Source organism: Pseudomassariella vexata, assembly GCF_002105095.1.
Source record: "Pseudomassariella vexata strain CBS 129021 chromosome Unknown BCR38scaffold_10, whole genome shotgun sequence".
Classification (NCBI taxonomy): Eukaryota; Fungi; Ascomycota; class Sordariomycetes; order Amphisphaeriales; family Pseudomassariaceae; genus Pseudomassariella; species Pseudomassariella vexata.
In genome coordinates, this window is record NW_024467965.1 from 519,547 (window position 1) to 530,935 (window position 11,389).

Below are 11,389 nucleotides of genomic sequence, written 5' to 3' on the forward strand. Positions count from 1 at the left end.
TGATCGCCACAACTTATGACAGGCGGGTCACAAGGGATACTGGTCGATTGCCAACGATCCCAAAAGCTCTGAGAAGATAGTCAACCTTGAAAGGATGCCTCTCAAGTTTAACAGATGAAACTCATATTCAAGGCTTGGCTGCGGTCAGAAAGGGATGGGTTACGAGTCGCGTGTGGAAGTTGCCTACTCTAATTCCATCTGGTGTCGTTTGAACTCTCTTGGAATTCATCTGCGGCACATATAAGCTCGTCGAGCGCGATCAAAATATCTTGTTTCAATGACAGACAGCAAAAAGGCACTCTGCTGAAACTCGAGCGGGCTGTTGGAACGTGTCATGGAATTTGAAAGACTAATATCGGACAAGTTTAGGTGCAACGGGACACACTTTTAATGTTGCTGGTGAAACACTTCAAGTAGACTTCCTGTGAACATTTAAACTCTTTGACATCTCGACATCTACAATTTGTTTTATGCGGAAAGGTTCTTGGCCACATATGCCTATGCAATTCACACGTGGCCATCCGCACTCTGCGTTTACTTGGTGAGAAGCCTCACGCCCTGCTTGAGATCCGCTTGAATGAATTCTGTAGGTAGCAAGATATCTATATGACCAACATCTCAAACTCAATCTTCAGGATATGATTTAAGAGAACGTTCTGCTCCGTACTAGTGCAGCTCAAGATTAACACAATGAAGTTGAAATACACTGGGGATACATTGGCCCCGACGTAGTAAAGCAATATATATTGTTCCTCGAATTGTACAGCTTGGTACATTGCAAATCATCCTATGACGACCAAGAGTTGCTGAATAACATTGTTGTGATCCTGAAATACTGAACACCAAGAAGCCTGATATTGACTCTGTAGAGATTGATCAGTGATTGACCTCCATCTACCGCTCAGATGTCCTCTTCTGTTACTACACACAGATGGTCCGGTTTCTCGCAGAGCCACAAGACACGAACACCGACAGAGATTTTATGGCCTGATATGCCTTGAGAAGTTGGTATTGAGAACACTATTCATTTGAGTTGAGAACATAACTGGCAATTCCCGAAACATAACGGGAAGATGAATCATGCTCAAGAATACGGCTCATGACGACTTGGTGTTGAGTGATATTTCATGTAACAAAGAGCATGATAAACGCATCTTTGGAGTTTTCTAAGTCATATTTGCTTTTAAATCAAAGCCAAGTCCCGCGACTCGGGAAATGCTGGTTTCTGTATTTGGTCTTCCGCAGGGTGAGGAAACTCGCCTAGCCAAATGGTAGGCAGCACCAATATGGTGAATATCGTAATATCACATTGGTTATTACGTATGTAGAGAGCAATTGGAGTGTTTGGACTCTGTATCTTCAACCAGCTGCCCAAGAAGGATAACTGACGTAGGTATTACAACCTTACCTACTGGACAGAGTTTTATAACCAAACATATATAACTAACTATACCGGGCATCCTCATCCCCAAGGAACATTAAAATACCGAAAAATTACCTTTCAACTCTGATTTCCTCCCTGATACTTCTCACTCGCATCACCCTCCTGAGCGACCAACCCCTGTCCGACCACCGCCCCCGGCGGCGCATACCCTCCCAAATTCGTTACCGCAGCCGCGACCTCCCTCCAAAATTCACAAGCTGTCTTCTCATTCTTATCATCGCTCCCTGTAGTAAACCCCAAGTTCCCCACATTCACGACGCCCGCGATCCGCTCCCCCTTGCTATCAGGATGATTCCACTTTACCGTAGGCGGAATGTTTAGCACCTTCCGATTCGTATTAGGATCCCCCGTAGTAACATAGCTCGTGAAATAACTCTGCAACGCCGTGCTTATACCCGCCACCAGCGGCCCAACGACAGGCACCACTAATGCCGCCAGGCCCGAGAGGAAAGTGTCGGGCGAGAGTTTGGGGTTGAAGAAGGTCGGGATGAGGTCCGTCCCGTGCCAGCCGGGCGACACGCCGTACTGCAGGTTCCAGACTTGAGAGTCGCCGATGGCTTCGGTGAGATGTCGCACGTTGCAAGTGAAGCTACTATCGCGGAGGAGGGCTTGGACGCGGTCGGCTTGGGTCTTGTACTTGGAGGTACTGCCGATGTCCCCCACGGGTGGGTAGAAGGAGGCGATATTGTCAGTGACGCCGGCGATGCGGGTGTAATTAGGGAAAATGGCGTTGATGAATGTCGAGAACTGGTCGTTAGTTTGGACTTGGCCGCTCACGAAGACGACCGGCTCGGCGGTGGTGTGCGAGAGGATTAGAGACTCAACGTTCCAGAAGTTGCCCGTGCTGAGTTCTAGCACGGGTAGTTGACGGATCAGGTTACCGTCGGGGGTTGGGCCAACGGCGAAGGTGCCCGAGTATTGCTGCTTCATGAGTTCTGCGTTGGCCTTGGCGAGAGTGGTCGCGTCGGCGGTGCGGAGACAGGTGATTCCTTTCTCTGAACAGCCGGCGAGACTTGCGAAACTCTCAAAGGTCTTTTGGACGCCGCCCGCGCGGTCCCACATGTACTCAAAGGCTGGGGATAGCAGGATGGCCTTGGAGAAGAGAGGGTCGAGTTTGCCGCCTTGGCCCACCAAATGGTGCATGATACTGCCTGCTCCGGCCGACTGGCCCATGACGGTGACTCGAGTCGCATCGCCTTTGAAGAGGGAGATATGGTCTTGGATCCATTGCAACGCAGCTCGCTGGTCCTGGGAGTAGCATTATGTCAGTGACATCTCCAGTGGGGAATCCAGAGACGTATCAAACTTCTCTTGCTCTACAAAGAGAGGGGCCGGGCTTGATCTTCTTCTCACTGCCAATTAAAAACGTTGGTGAATTACCCAGAGCCCAGCATTAGGCGTCCCTTCCTTCTCCATCGTAGTTCCTGCCAAAAATCCATATGCCCCAACTCTGTAATTCATTGCAACGAAAATCATGTTATTCCCGGACTGGCCCATCATTCCACTTCCATCATAAAGCGGAAGCTCTGGCTGTAGAGCATCCTTGCTTCCAAACACATACGCGCCCCCGTATATGAAAGCCAAAACAGGCAGTTTCGACGCCAGGTTCCGCACTGCCTTTCCGGGGACGTATACGTCGAGAAACAAGCAATCCTCACTCCCTCCGCTAAAGAGAGGCACGGGGATACCGCCCAAACTTAATGTGTCTTAGTTGTACAGGACCAAGTTATTCACATATCGGCTACATGAGCACATACAATTGGTTGATAGCCCCACCAACGGGGGACTGGTTTCCAGCACCCAGTAGATTCAACCCATTGGGAGCGGCCTGTACGCAAGAATGGCCAACACTCCCGTCTTGAGTCCCCGTCTGCTTCAGAGGCGGAGCGGGTTTCTTCCAGCGCAAGTCTCCTACCGGTGGCGCAGCGTAACGGATGTTCTTAAAGACATATCTTGAACTCATGTAAGCAGATACTTTCACAGCTGTGTTTTGGCATGCATACATGTCACTTGCCAAGTTGTAGCTGGCGGCTCTGTAAGTGCCGTACGGCAAATCGATGACCGGCAACGAGATTCGTTCCTCTACCTTCTCTCCATCGGGGACTGGAGAAGACAAGACTACTAAGGCAAGTTGAAGGAAAACAAGGAATGACTTGATGATGCCCATCTTGAACAGACAGAAGGCGAATTCAGAGGTACGACTCGAAAGTGCGGACCGCAGCGCAAACAGACATGAAGACGATGTCGACTTCATCTTCGAGCATGATTGAGAGCGCGCAAGTGTCTGTTTTAAGATAAAGCAACATCCCCACGATGAAGGTCACGCTAGCAGTAGAATAAGAAAGCACCCAGCAAAGCCCAAGACGTGCTATGCCCCTGAATACGCTTAACCAGTATTGATTCTCCCAAGCCCAAACCAATGAGAGTCTTGGCCTTGGCTTCAGGCCAGGAAGCACAAACGTGATATAAGTTCGGAATATCTGATCATGTCCGAAGAGGAAGTCTTCTCCACGTTTAGCGCAAGCTAGACCAACAAGCAACAAGCAAGGCCAGTTCGACGGAAAGCATGAGTGACTGTGACATAAGTTATTCATTGGATCAGAGTATCCCATTCCGGGCAAATAAGAATTACCAGTCAGAGCCGTCTCAATTTCACCGTTGAGGGGAGAGGTTTGGCGGAAATGGCTTTGGGCTCGGCGCCAATGACTGGACCAATCAGGGCGCTAGGTTGGACTTCAACTTCATCACACTTGTAATTTCTTAGTTGGAACACGCAATCTTGAAAGCTGCTTCGATCGGCACGCGACTCTGCAATATCTTTGACTTTTCTTCTGGATCATCGGTAATTAATGGTCATGTTCTCATGTAAAAACTCTTCAGTCTCTCGCTGTATATTATTCAGCTCATGGACATTATCGAATTTAGGCAGCATTTCCAGTTCAGTATTGGTGCTAATATACCGCTTCCGAATGTCTTCGGCCCTAGTGGACGAATAGGCCTGCGTCGAGTCAGCTATCAGAGTGGGACACTTGGGATCCAAGCTGCAGTCCATGTAAGCTGACTTTGTTTCGGGCTTGTCATAGGCCTCGAAGAAAGGCAGCGAGGCCAATGTTTGTTTCCCTGGCACTAGCGACTATTAGCTTTTAATATTGCTTACAATTACCAATTATTACGCTTTCCAAATCTTCATCCCCTTCAGAGGCCCGTCAGATCGAGCGAGGCGGTAGGGCGCCTTTTTGTAACGTCAGTTAATGTCTCATCTAGGTACATCTTCGTAACTTGCTTTGCTCCTTCCTATCTGTTCGGTTTCAGTTTCCGAAAATAACTTCGCGTTGTTCCAGAGCAGTTGCATAGGTGACTACTACCTTGGTAGACATTTCGTGCTGAGAATTGGCACCACCAAACAGTGATTCCTGGGAGAAGTTTTGTTTCAATACCTTCTCGAGAGGCCGTTTCTTGTAAAGACTCTTGTGATACAAGTGAGAAAGTTTCTCGAATAAGGGAACCCCATTCATCTCCTCAGGAGTGAAGGCTTCTTGTGAAAGCTCCCTGAATCTTTTAGTGCATCCATCGACCGACAAATGCCTCACTCTTAGGCCGAGAGCGATGGCTCCGCCGCTATTTTGATCGTCAGCACGTTATTTCTCGTACAAGGAAACTTGCACATACTCGTTTCCCACAATTAAGTCGATGAAGGATTAAATAATGAGTTTGGAGCCGAGAAGTTTCTCAATCGCGTTGAAAGCCCGAAGTTCAATGATGCCTCGGATCCCGCCTCTGATGTTTGTCGGCGGCACACTTACCCGTCAAGACAAAGAACCCGAAGCCCTGCGTGCAGCGGTTGGGTTATAATGATCCAAGGAGTATCTGACACTATATCTCGAATATGGAGGGGGTGAGGTTGAGCTCCGCTCACTCGGGGCTAAAGACTGCCGGGTTGAAATCGGACTGATATCCGCCTGGGGCAAGTATATAACCCTGTACATTCTGGTTCTCCTTTGGGTGATGGCCAACCTCCATGTTACACCACCGAGCTGATTCTCTCGTAGAACTCGGGTTGGCAAGTCTGCGAAAGCCTGTAAGGGTGCTTCGCAAGGCTCAGCACACGCATCATCCAGCATCTGTACGGCAGTTCCTGTACGCGCCTAATGTTAGTTTCCATGGCAACCCCTGCTGTGTAGTGGCGAGGCCAAGATGATCCAGACTCACCCATCAGATTCTGGCGAACGTCATCTAACATAATTTCATGCGGTTTTACTCCCCATCTTAGGGTTAGGGTTAGAATGTGGACATCCGCACAACGTGCTTGTGTGAGAAATAGAACCAGAGCAGAAGGCGATGTTCTGCTTGACATAGCTATGGGCATCATGACATGGTGCTCAAGTTGAATCAAAGTACCACCATGTAGTTTGGACCGTTGAGGTTATATTTAGTTCTGGGTATAGACCAACAGTGGGTATCAAAGGTGTTGTCGTTGAATGTTGAGTATGGATAGATCGCACTTGCATCATCACACCGACATGACAAAGACAGCAAGCTCCAAACGTAAGTACGGCTGTTGCTTGGGAACCTAGACCACTCAATATTTTGGGAAAAAAAAAGCGTTCTTCAAAATTAGCCTCACTATGATCGATAATTCTAGTCTCTGAAATTGATGATACGCCCAAAGAAAGCTGGCCAGTGTTTCCGGTTTCGATGCCTTTCATGCGCTACCCTCAGCTTCATCTATTGCATATATGTTCTATCACAAGCATAATAATGCATAAATGCATACATATCACACAAGAGGTATACCACTTTATCAGAGCTTGCCTAGGTCGCCTTCACCTGAAGATTTTGAAGGTCTGGCTCCGCCTTCCAATGTGACTAAAGTCAGAAAACCGAACCAGATCCATGCTGCATATGGAATTCATTTTTTGAATTTTGCACCAGCCATATTCTGTTTTCATTCGTCTGCTTTCAGATTAAGTGTGGCCTGCATCGTAACGCGCTGTTTGTTCATCTGGCCCGGGGCCGCACGTCGGTAGTGGGGCTCAAGTGAGAAACCGCTGCACCCTACGCAGAAGCATCTATTACAAGCAGCGATATTGCGGTGCAAGCTATCTACTATTACGCCACAGTGCATCGTCAAATTACTCTAGCCGTCTTTTTGCGGCAAAATGGCGTCAAATGGAGTACCGGACGGTGACCCGCCCCATGCGTGGAAGCAGGACTCGATCGAAGAGAGGAACTTCGCCGCAGGGCTGATGTGCCTTGAGGGACATTATACACAGTCTCCTGTCATGGGCCCGCTCTCCATGGCCAAAGTCATGAGTGTTATTTCAAAGACTTTGGAGAAGACCCATACCTTCAAGGACGTCAGGTAAGACTACAGTTTTGCCGTCCAAGAAAGCTTACTGATAGGCGAGAACAGAGAGGTGCTCTCGAGAAATTTGAGGATTTGGATTTGGCTTCGTCGAGCTATCTCGGCTACTATCTGTGACCTGAACGAGAAGGCCTTGGGCGTACGATCTGAGCCACGGGTGCCCACTAAGTTCACAGACATCACGACACCTGAGGTCACGACTCTCATCATAAAGAATTACGCCTTTCTCAAGGAAGCGCTGCAGATGTTGAACAAGCTGATGCACATAGCTAGAAACCTCCTCGTCACAACCGACCCCGAGATACCTCAGGAGCTCTCTGCCGCCATCGTGTTTGATCACGAGGTGTATGAGGCCATCTGCATCTGCGTCAATGTTACCAGCAAGGGCATCGACGGGGAAATGCCAGAAGATGATGCATCCAGAGCCAAGCTTAATGAAATCACGGAGCTTTGTAAGTCAGCTGGACCAAGTTTGCAGCACATATCTAACACCTTTCAGTCAAAAAAGTCCTCGTAACCTCTTTGCAGCAGGCACATAATTGGATTGCCAAGAATGATCGGAATAAGATGCAATTCTGGTTTCGAGTCTTGATAGAACCACCGGACGTTGACGTCAACCCGTCGCTCGAGGACCGACATGAATCTGTTCTGGACTCCATCGGCCCCAAGGTTTTCCCCCTCCGATTCGAGATTGCCAATTGGCTGAAACGTAATTCCAAAATGTGCGACGCTGCAACTGCAATCTGCAAAGAGTATTGGGACGCCGAAGACGATCAACACCGGAATCAATGGCTCCCGCGCCACTGGCATCTTGCCTGGAACTACACACCTCCTGAGGTGTGGGCATGGAAATTACACGGCTACGACGAAACTGTGGAATCCATCTCAAAGTGGGATCCCGAGGAGCCAGACAAGTTTGAGCAAGACAGAGCATACGGCCGTGTGTCCCATGAACTAGATAAGTGGTGGGAAGATGCCCACATCCCGAGCATGAATGACCGACATCTCGAAATGCCCCCACTGGAAGGCGTACCGGAACGAATAAAGCTGTGCGAAGCCAACCTCATGCAACGATATGCAGCGGCAGAACCCTCCGAGGAACAGGAAGAAGAGGATGCGCATCACGTGGACGGCCCGACGAGCAATCCTGAGTGGCAAGGTCACGGCCAGGCAGGCCAGGCAACGTCGGGTTATGCACCAGATTACGACGAGTATGAGGAGGACCAGGATGATGATGACTCGTATGGAGAGGGCCCGATGACGGGGCTGCTCACAGAAGTGCCAAACATTCTGGATCCCAAGCAGATCGAGGCACTACACATGATTGTGAAATCTTGTATCCTCGATTCAGCTGGCTCTGGACCAACACGCTTTGGTGAGAATCTACAGCAGACGCGGTGCAGGATGTTGCTCGCGACTGATTGTGGCAAGAATCTCTTGCGCGAGATGCTCGTCTTCATCGCCGTATGGGAAAAGGATGAGCAATCTCTCATCTTCCAAATCAGCAGTCAAATTGTCCAGGCAATTCACGAAAGCTCACTTATTCCATATGCATGGAACGCTCTTCGCAGCCCCAAAGATATTATATCCCCCGCACAAACAGTACTACTCCGTCTCATTACCTACCTGTCACGTACAGCGTTCCTCCCTCCCAAAGACTACAATCCGTCGGCTAGCGCGAATGACGCATCCCAGCCACCATCCGAGGATCTCCGGCTTGCGAAAATGCTCAACTTCCTTTACACCATCTTCCGCAGTCGAATCGTTCCCGAATGCGTTGCATTGATGCAAATCCAAGGGGAGGTACGCAAAGGACAGCTGGACCCAGCCGACTTCCCCGTCGATAATTGGGACCTGGAGCGAGCTAAGGATGGCCTGGTACAATACCTCGACTTCCTGTATACCATCGCAGATATACACCCGCTCCGTCAACATTTAATTGAATATGAGGCCGTCTACGAGCTTTTGAAACTCCTCGAGGGCCTTGATGTAGGAGTCGAGAAGATCCCCTTTGCGGGCGCTCGGCCAGCTCCTCCCACGCCGTTCAACACGACGTCAAATCCTCACCAACCTTCAGCCGCAAACCCACCGCCTCCGCCACCTCCGCCGCCGCTGTCGGAACCACCACACGAGTTTCCCTGGTCTGGCATTAAAGGCCAGGTGCTCTCCATCCTTGCGGCGCTCCTTCAACCACCGCCTGGCCAATCATCCCCAGGCAACCCAACAGTTCAGTACCAAATAGTGCAACATAACGGCATTGTGGCATTGCTCAACTGCTGTCTTTATGACGACAACAATCGTTTCTGTCGCGAGCGCGTCCAGTTATGCCTAAAATGGCTCATGGACGGCTCCCCCGACGCGAGTGCCTTCTTGCAGAACTTGGTCAGCGCCAACCCAGGACCCATGGTGCGACCACCTCCCGGCTCCGGCACGATCACTCAGAGTGTGCGTGTAGATGGGGTGCCGGCGGAGGTGAGAGTCCAGGTGCGGAGCTCAAGTGCACCAGCCGGGGATGACGGTGGTGGTGCACCTCTTGTCAGTAGTAACGTGGTGACTGCGGGTAGGAGCCGCAGCGAGGAACTTGTTAATGATATTATGGCGCTGGCTGATGAGGCTGGTAAACTTGCGATGGGGCCTGAGGGAGATGAGACGGAGGATGACTTCATGTGAAATGCAGTATTACATGTGTAATTTTCGGTGGAGTCGAGGTAGGCGTGGGAACCTGTAAGATCTGCTAGGTCTTCTATTCACGAGGACTTTGAGTTATTTGCGGGAATCGCGCCAACAGGTATGTAGATTGTATTACAACCCCCATACCAGCAATTCAGGACGTTGCCTGGTGATGGAAGCTATGACAATTGACTGATATTGTTACAAAGGCTAGAAAATCCATTGGAAACTACCGCTGCTATCTCCTTCATATGTTCTAGATATTCCGCACATCACAAAGCCACATGCCAGCTACTCTAGGAAATCATCGACATGCTCCCAAACCGTCGACGCCTCATTTTTTCTCAACATTTTGCACGTCACATAGCCACATGTCAGATACTCCCGAGGAAACTCTCCACCTGTTCCCATAGAGCGTCATCGCCCACAACCCTTCGCGCCAACCAGTCCAGTGCTGAATTCTCAAAGAGCTGACTGTCTTGCATTTGCATCTTGAAAAGTTTATTAACATCCACAGACAGAAGCACTGCCGCATCCACTGTCTTCAAACTGCTCCGCTCATTGGTCATGGCGTCCTTAGATTCCTTGGTCATTCCTTCAAACTTGCTGGCTTTGATCACCGGCTGAGAAGTGACATTTCGAGGTCTTTTGGTATTTGCAGCAGCATCTTCTGTCGTGTCAGGCACCTTTCGTTTCTGCGATCCTGGCGATATGGAGGAAGTGCTTGCCGGAGCCAAAGCTCGCGGCTGCTGGTGCTGGAGCGACACCTGTGTGGCAAGAGGCGCTGAGGAATGCGGAGGTAGTTCCTCGTGGTGTTGGGAGGAAAGGGCTCTTCCCATGCCTGGTGTCGGTTGGCTCAGAGGCAGTATTCTTCCTTCTCGTACTCGACGCTCGGGGAAGACCGGAGGGCGTCGTGGAATCAACTCGGTTACGTCCGCAGTTCCTGGCCTTACGATCGGGCTTGGACCAGGGCCACTGTAGACTAAAGGTACAGACTGGCTGTGCTGAAGTCGATATGCAGATGTGTTGGCTTCTGATTGTTGGGAGCTGCTAGATGGCTCGAGACTGCGCGGGATCTCAGGTCGTCGGAATTCGGGCAGGACAGTTACTCGGCCAGATGGCTGCTGTGATCCTAGCCGTCTACTGGCCCCACGCAGCATACCCAGGTTGTGAGGAATACCGAAGTCATCGAGACTGCCCTGGAAGGAGACCTGATTCTGTGTACCGAAGCCGGGAGACGACAAGGGAAAGGTGACATGGTTGGACATGAATTTTCTGTGGGAAGGTACATTCTGGGAAGGACGGCATGCTTGCATGTATGCCGGGCGTAAGGGGGGCTGGGGCACAGGAGGACCTTTAGGTCTCGGTCTGATTCGTTGGGGATTCATCCTGAGGTACTTATGCCGCTGTTGCCCAGGTGTTTGGAGTATGGGAACAAATGAGTGACTCTGTGCAACAAATATGACCGACAGCTATGCTATGTTGGACCATGAAAAGGCCATGCTACCCACGAGGTGTCTTCTATCAAATTGGGGAAAGAGACAATGGAGAGAAAACTTCAAGTCGGAGCCAATTTCGACTTTCAAGGCTCCCGCCTTCCCATTTTTCGAAGCTGGTTGCTTAATCGGAAAGAGCATCCAGCAGAATAGTGTCTGCCTTGAAACAGATTGTACCCTTGATGGAAGGCGCGACTTGCTTGCCCATCCAATTCTCATTAAAGACATATCATGACTACAGATGGACATCTCCGTATCCATAATTTTAATGTGTAACGATTCTGTGACCTGACTTCCATGGCCCAAGAGAGATGCTCACACTTATGAATACTTCCCGGACCTATGATTGACTGTGTGAATGGGGTTCCATGTTATCCATGACTTGCATATTGCATGAGCAGATAAGAGCCTCCT

At 50.0% G+C, this 11,389-nt stretch overlaps 3 protein-coding genes across 3 annotated transcripts; 1 reads left to right on the plus strand and 2 right to left on the minus strand.

Moving 5' to 3' along the window:
* Window positions 1-1,501: 1,501 nt before the first annotated feature.
* BCR38DRAFT_459252 (Alpha/Beta hydrolase protein) lies at window positions 1,502-3,407 on the minus strand (the record flags this gene model as incomplete). The annotated part of the gene is made up of 3 exons (XM_040862259.1): window positions 1,502-2,692; window positions 2,825-3,140; window positions 3,202-3,407. 3 exons carry the CDS (start codon window positions 3,405-3,407, stop codon window positions 1,502-1,504), a joined length of 1,713 nt encoding a protein of 570 aa, XP_040713424.1.
* Window positions 3,408-6,603: 3,196 nt separating this feature from the next.
* Window positions 6,604-9,479, plus strand: BCR38DRAFT_459253 (uncharacterized protein; the record flags this gene model as incomplete). The annotated part of the gene is made up of 3 exons (XM_040862260.1): window positions 6,604-6,806; window positions 6,858-7,261; window positions 7,309-9,479. The coding sequence occupies 3 exons, from the start codon at window positions 6,604-6,606 to the stop codon at window positions 9,477-9,479; spliced, it is 2,778 nt and encodes a 925-aa protein (XP_040713425.1).
* A 374-nt stretch (window positions 9,480-9,853) lies between these two features.
* BCR38DRAFT_411231 (uncharacterized protein) lies at window positions 9,854-10,867 on the minus strand (the record flags this gene model as incomplete). Its single annotated transcript, XM_040858552.1, has 1 exon — window positions 9,854-10,867. The coding sequence occupies one exon, from the start codon at window positions 10,865-10,867 to the stop codon at window positions 9,854-9,856; it is 1,014 nt and encodes a 337-aa protein (XP_040713426.1).
* Window positions 10,868-11,389: the final 522 nt, after the last annotated feature.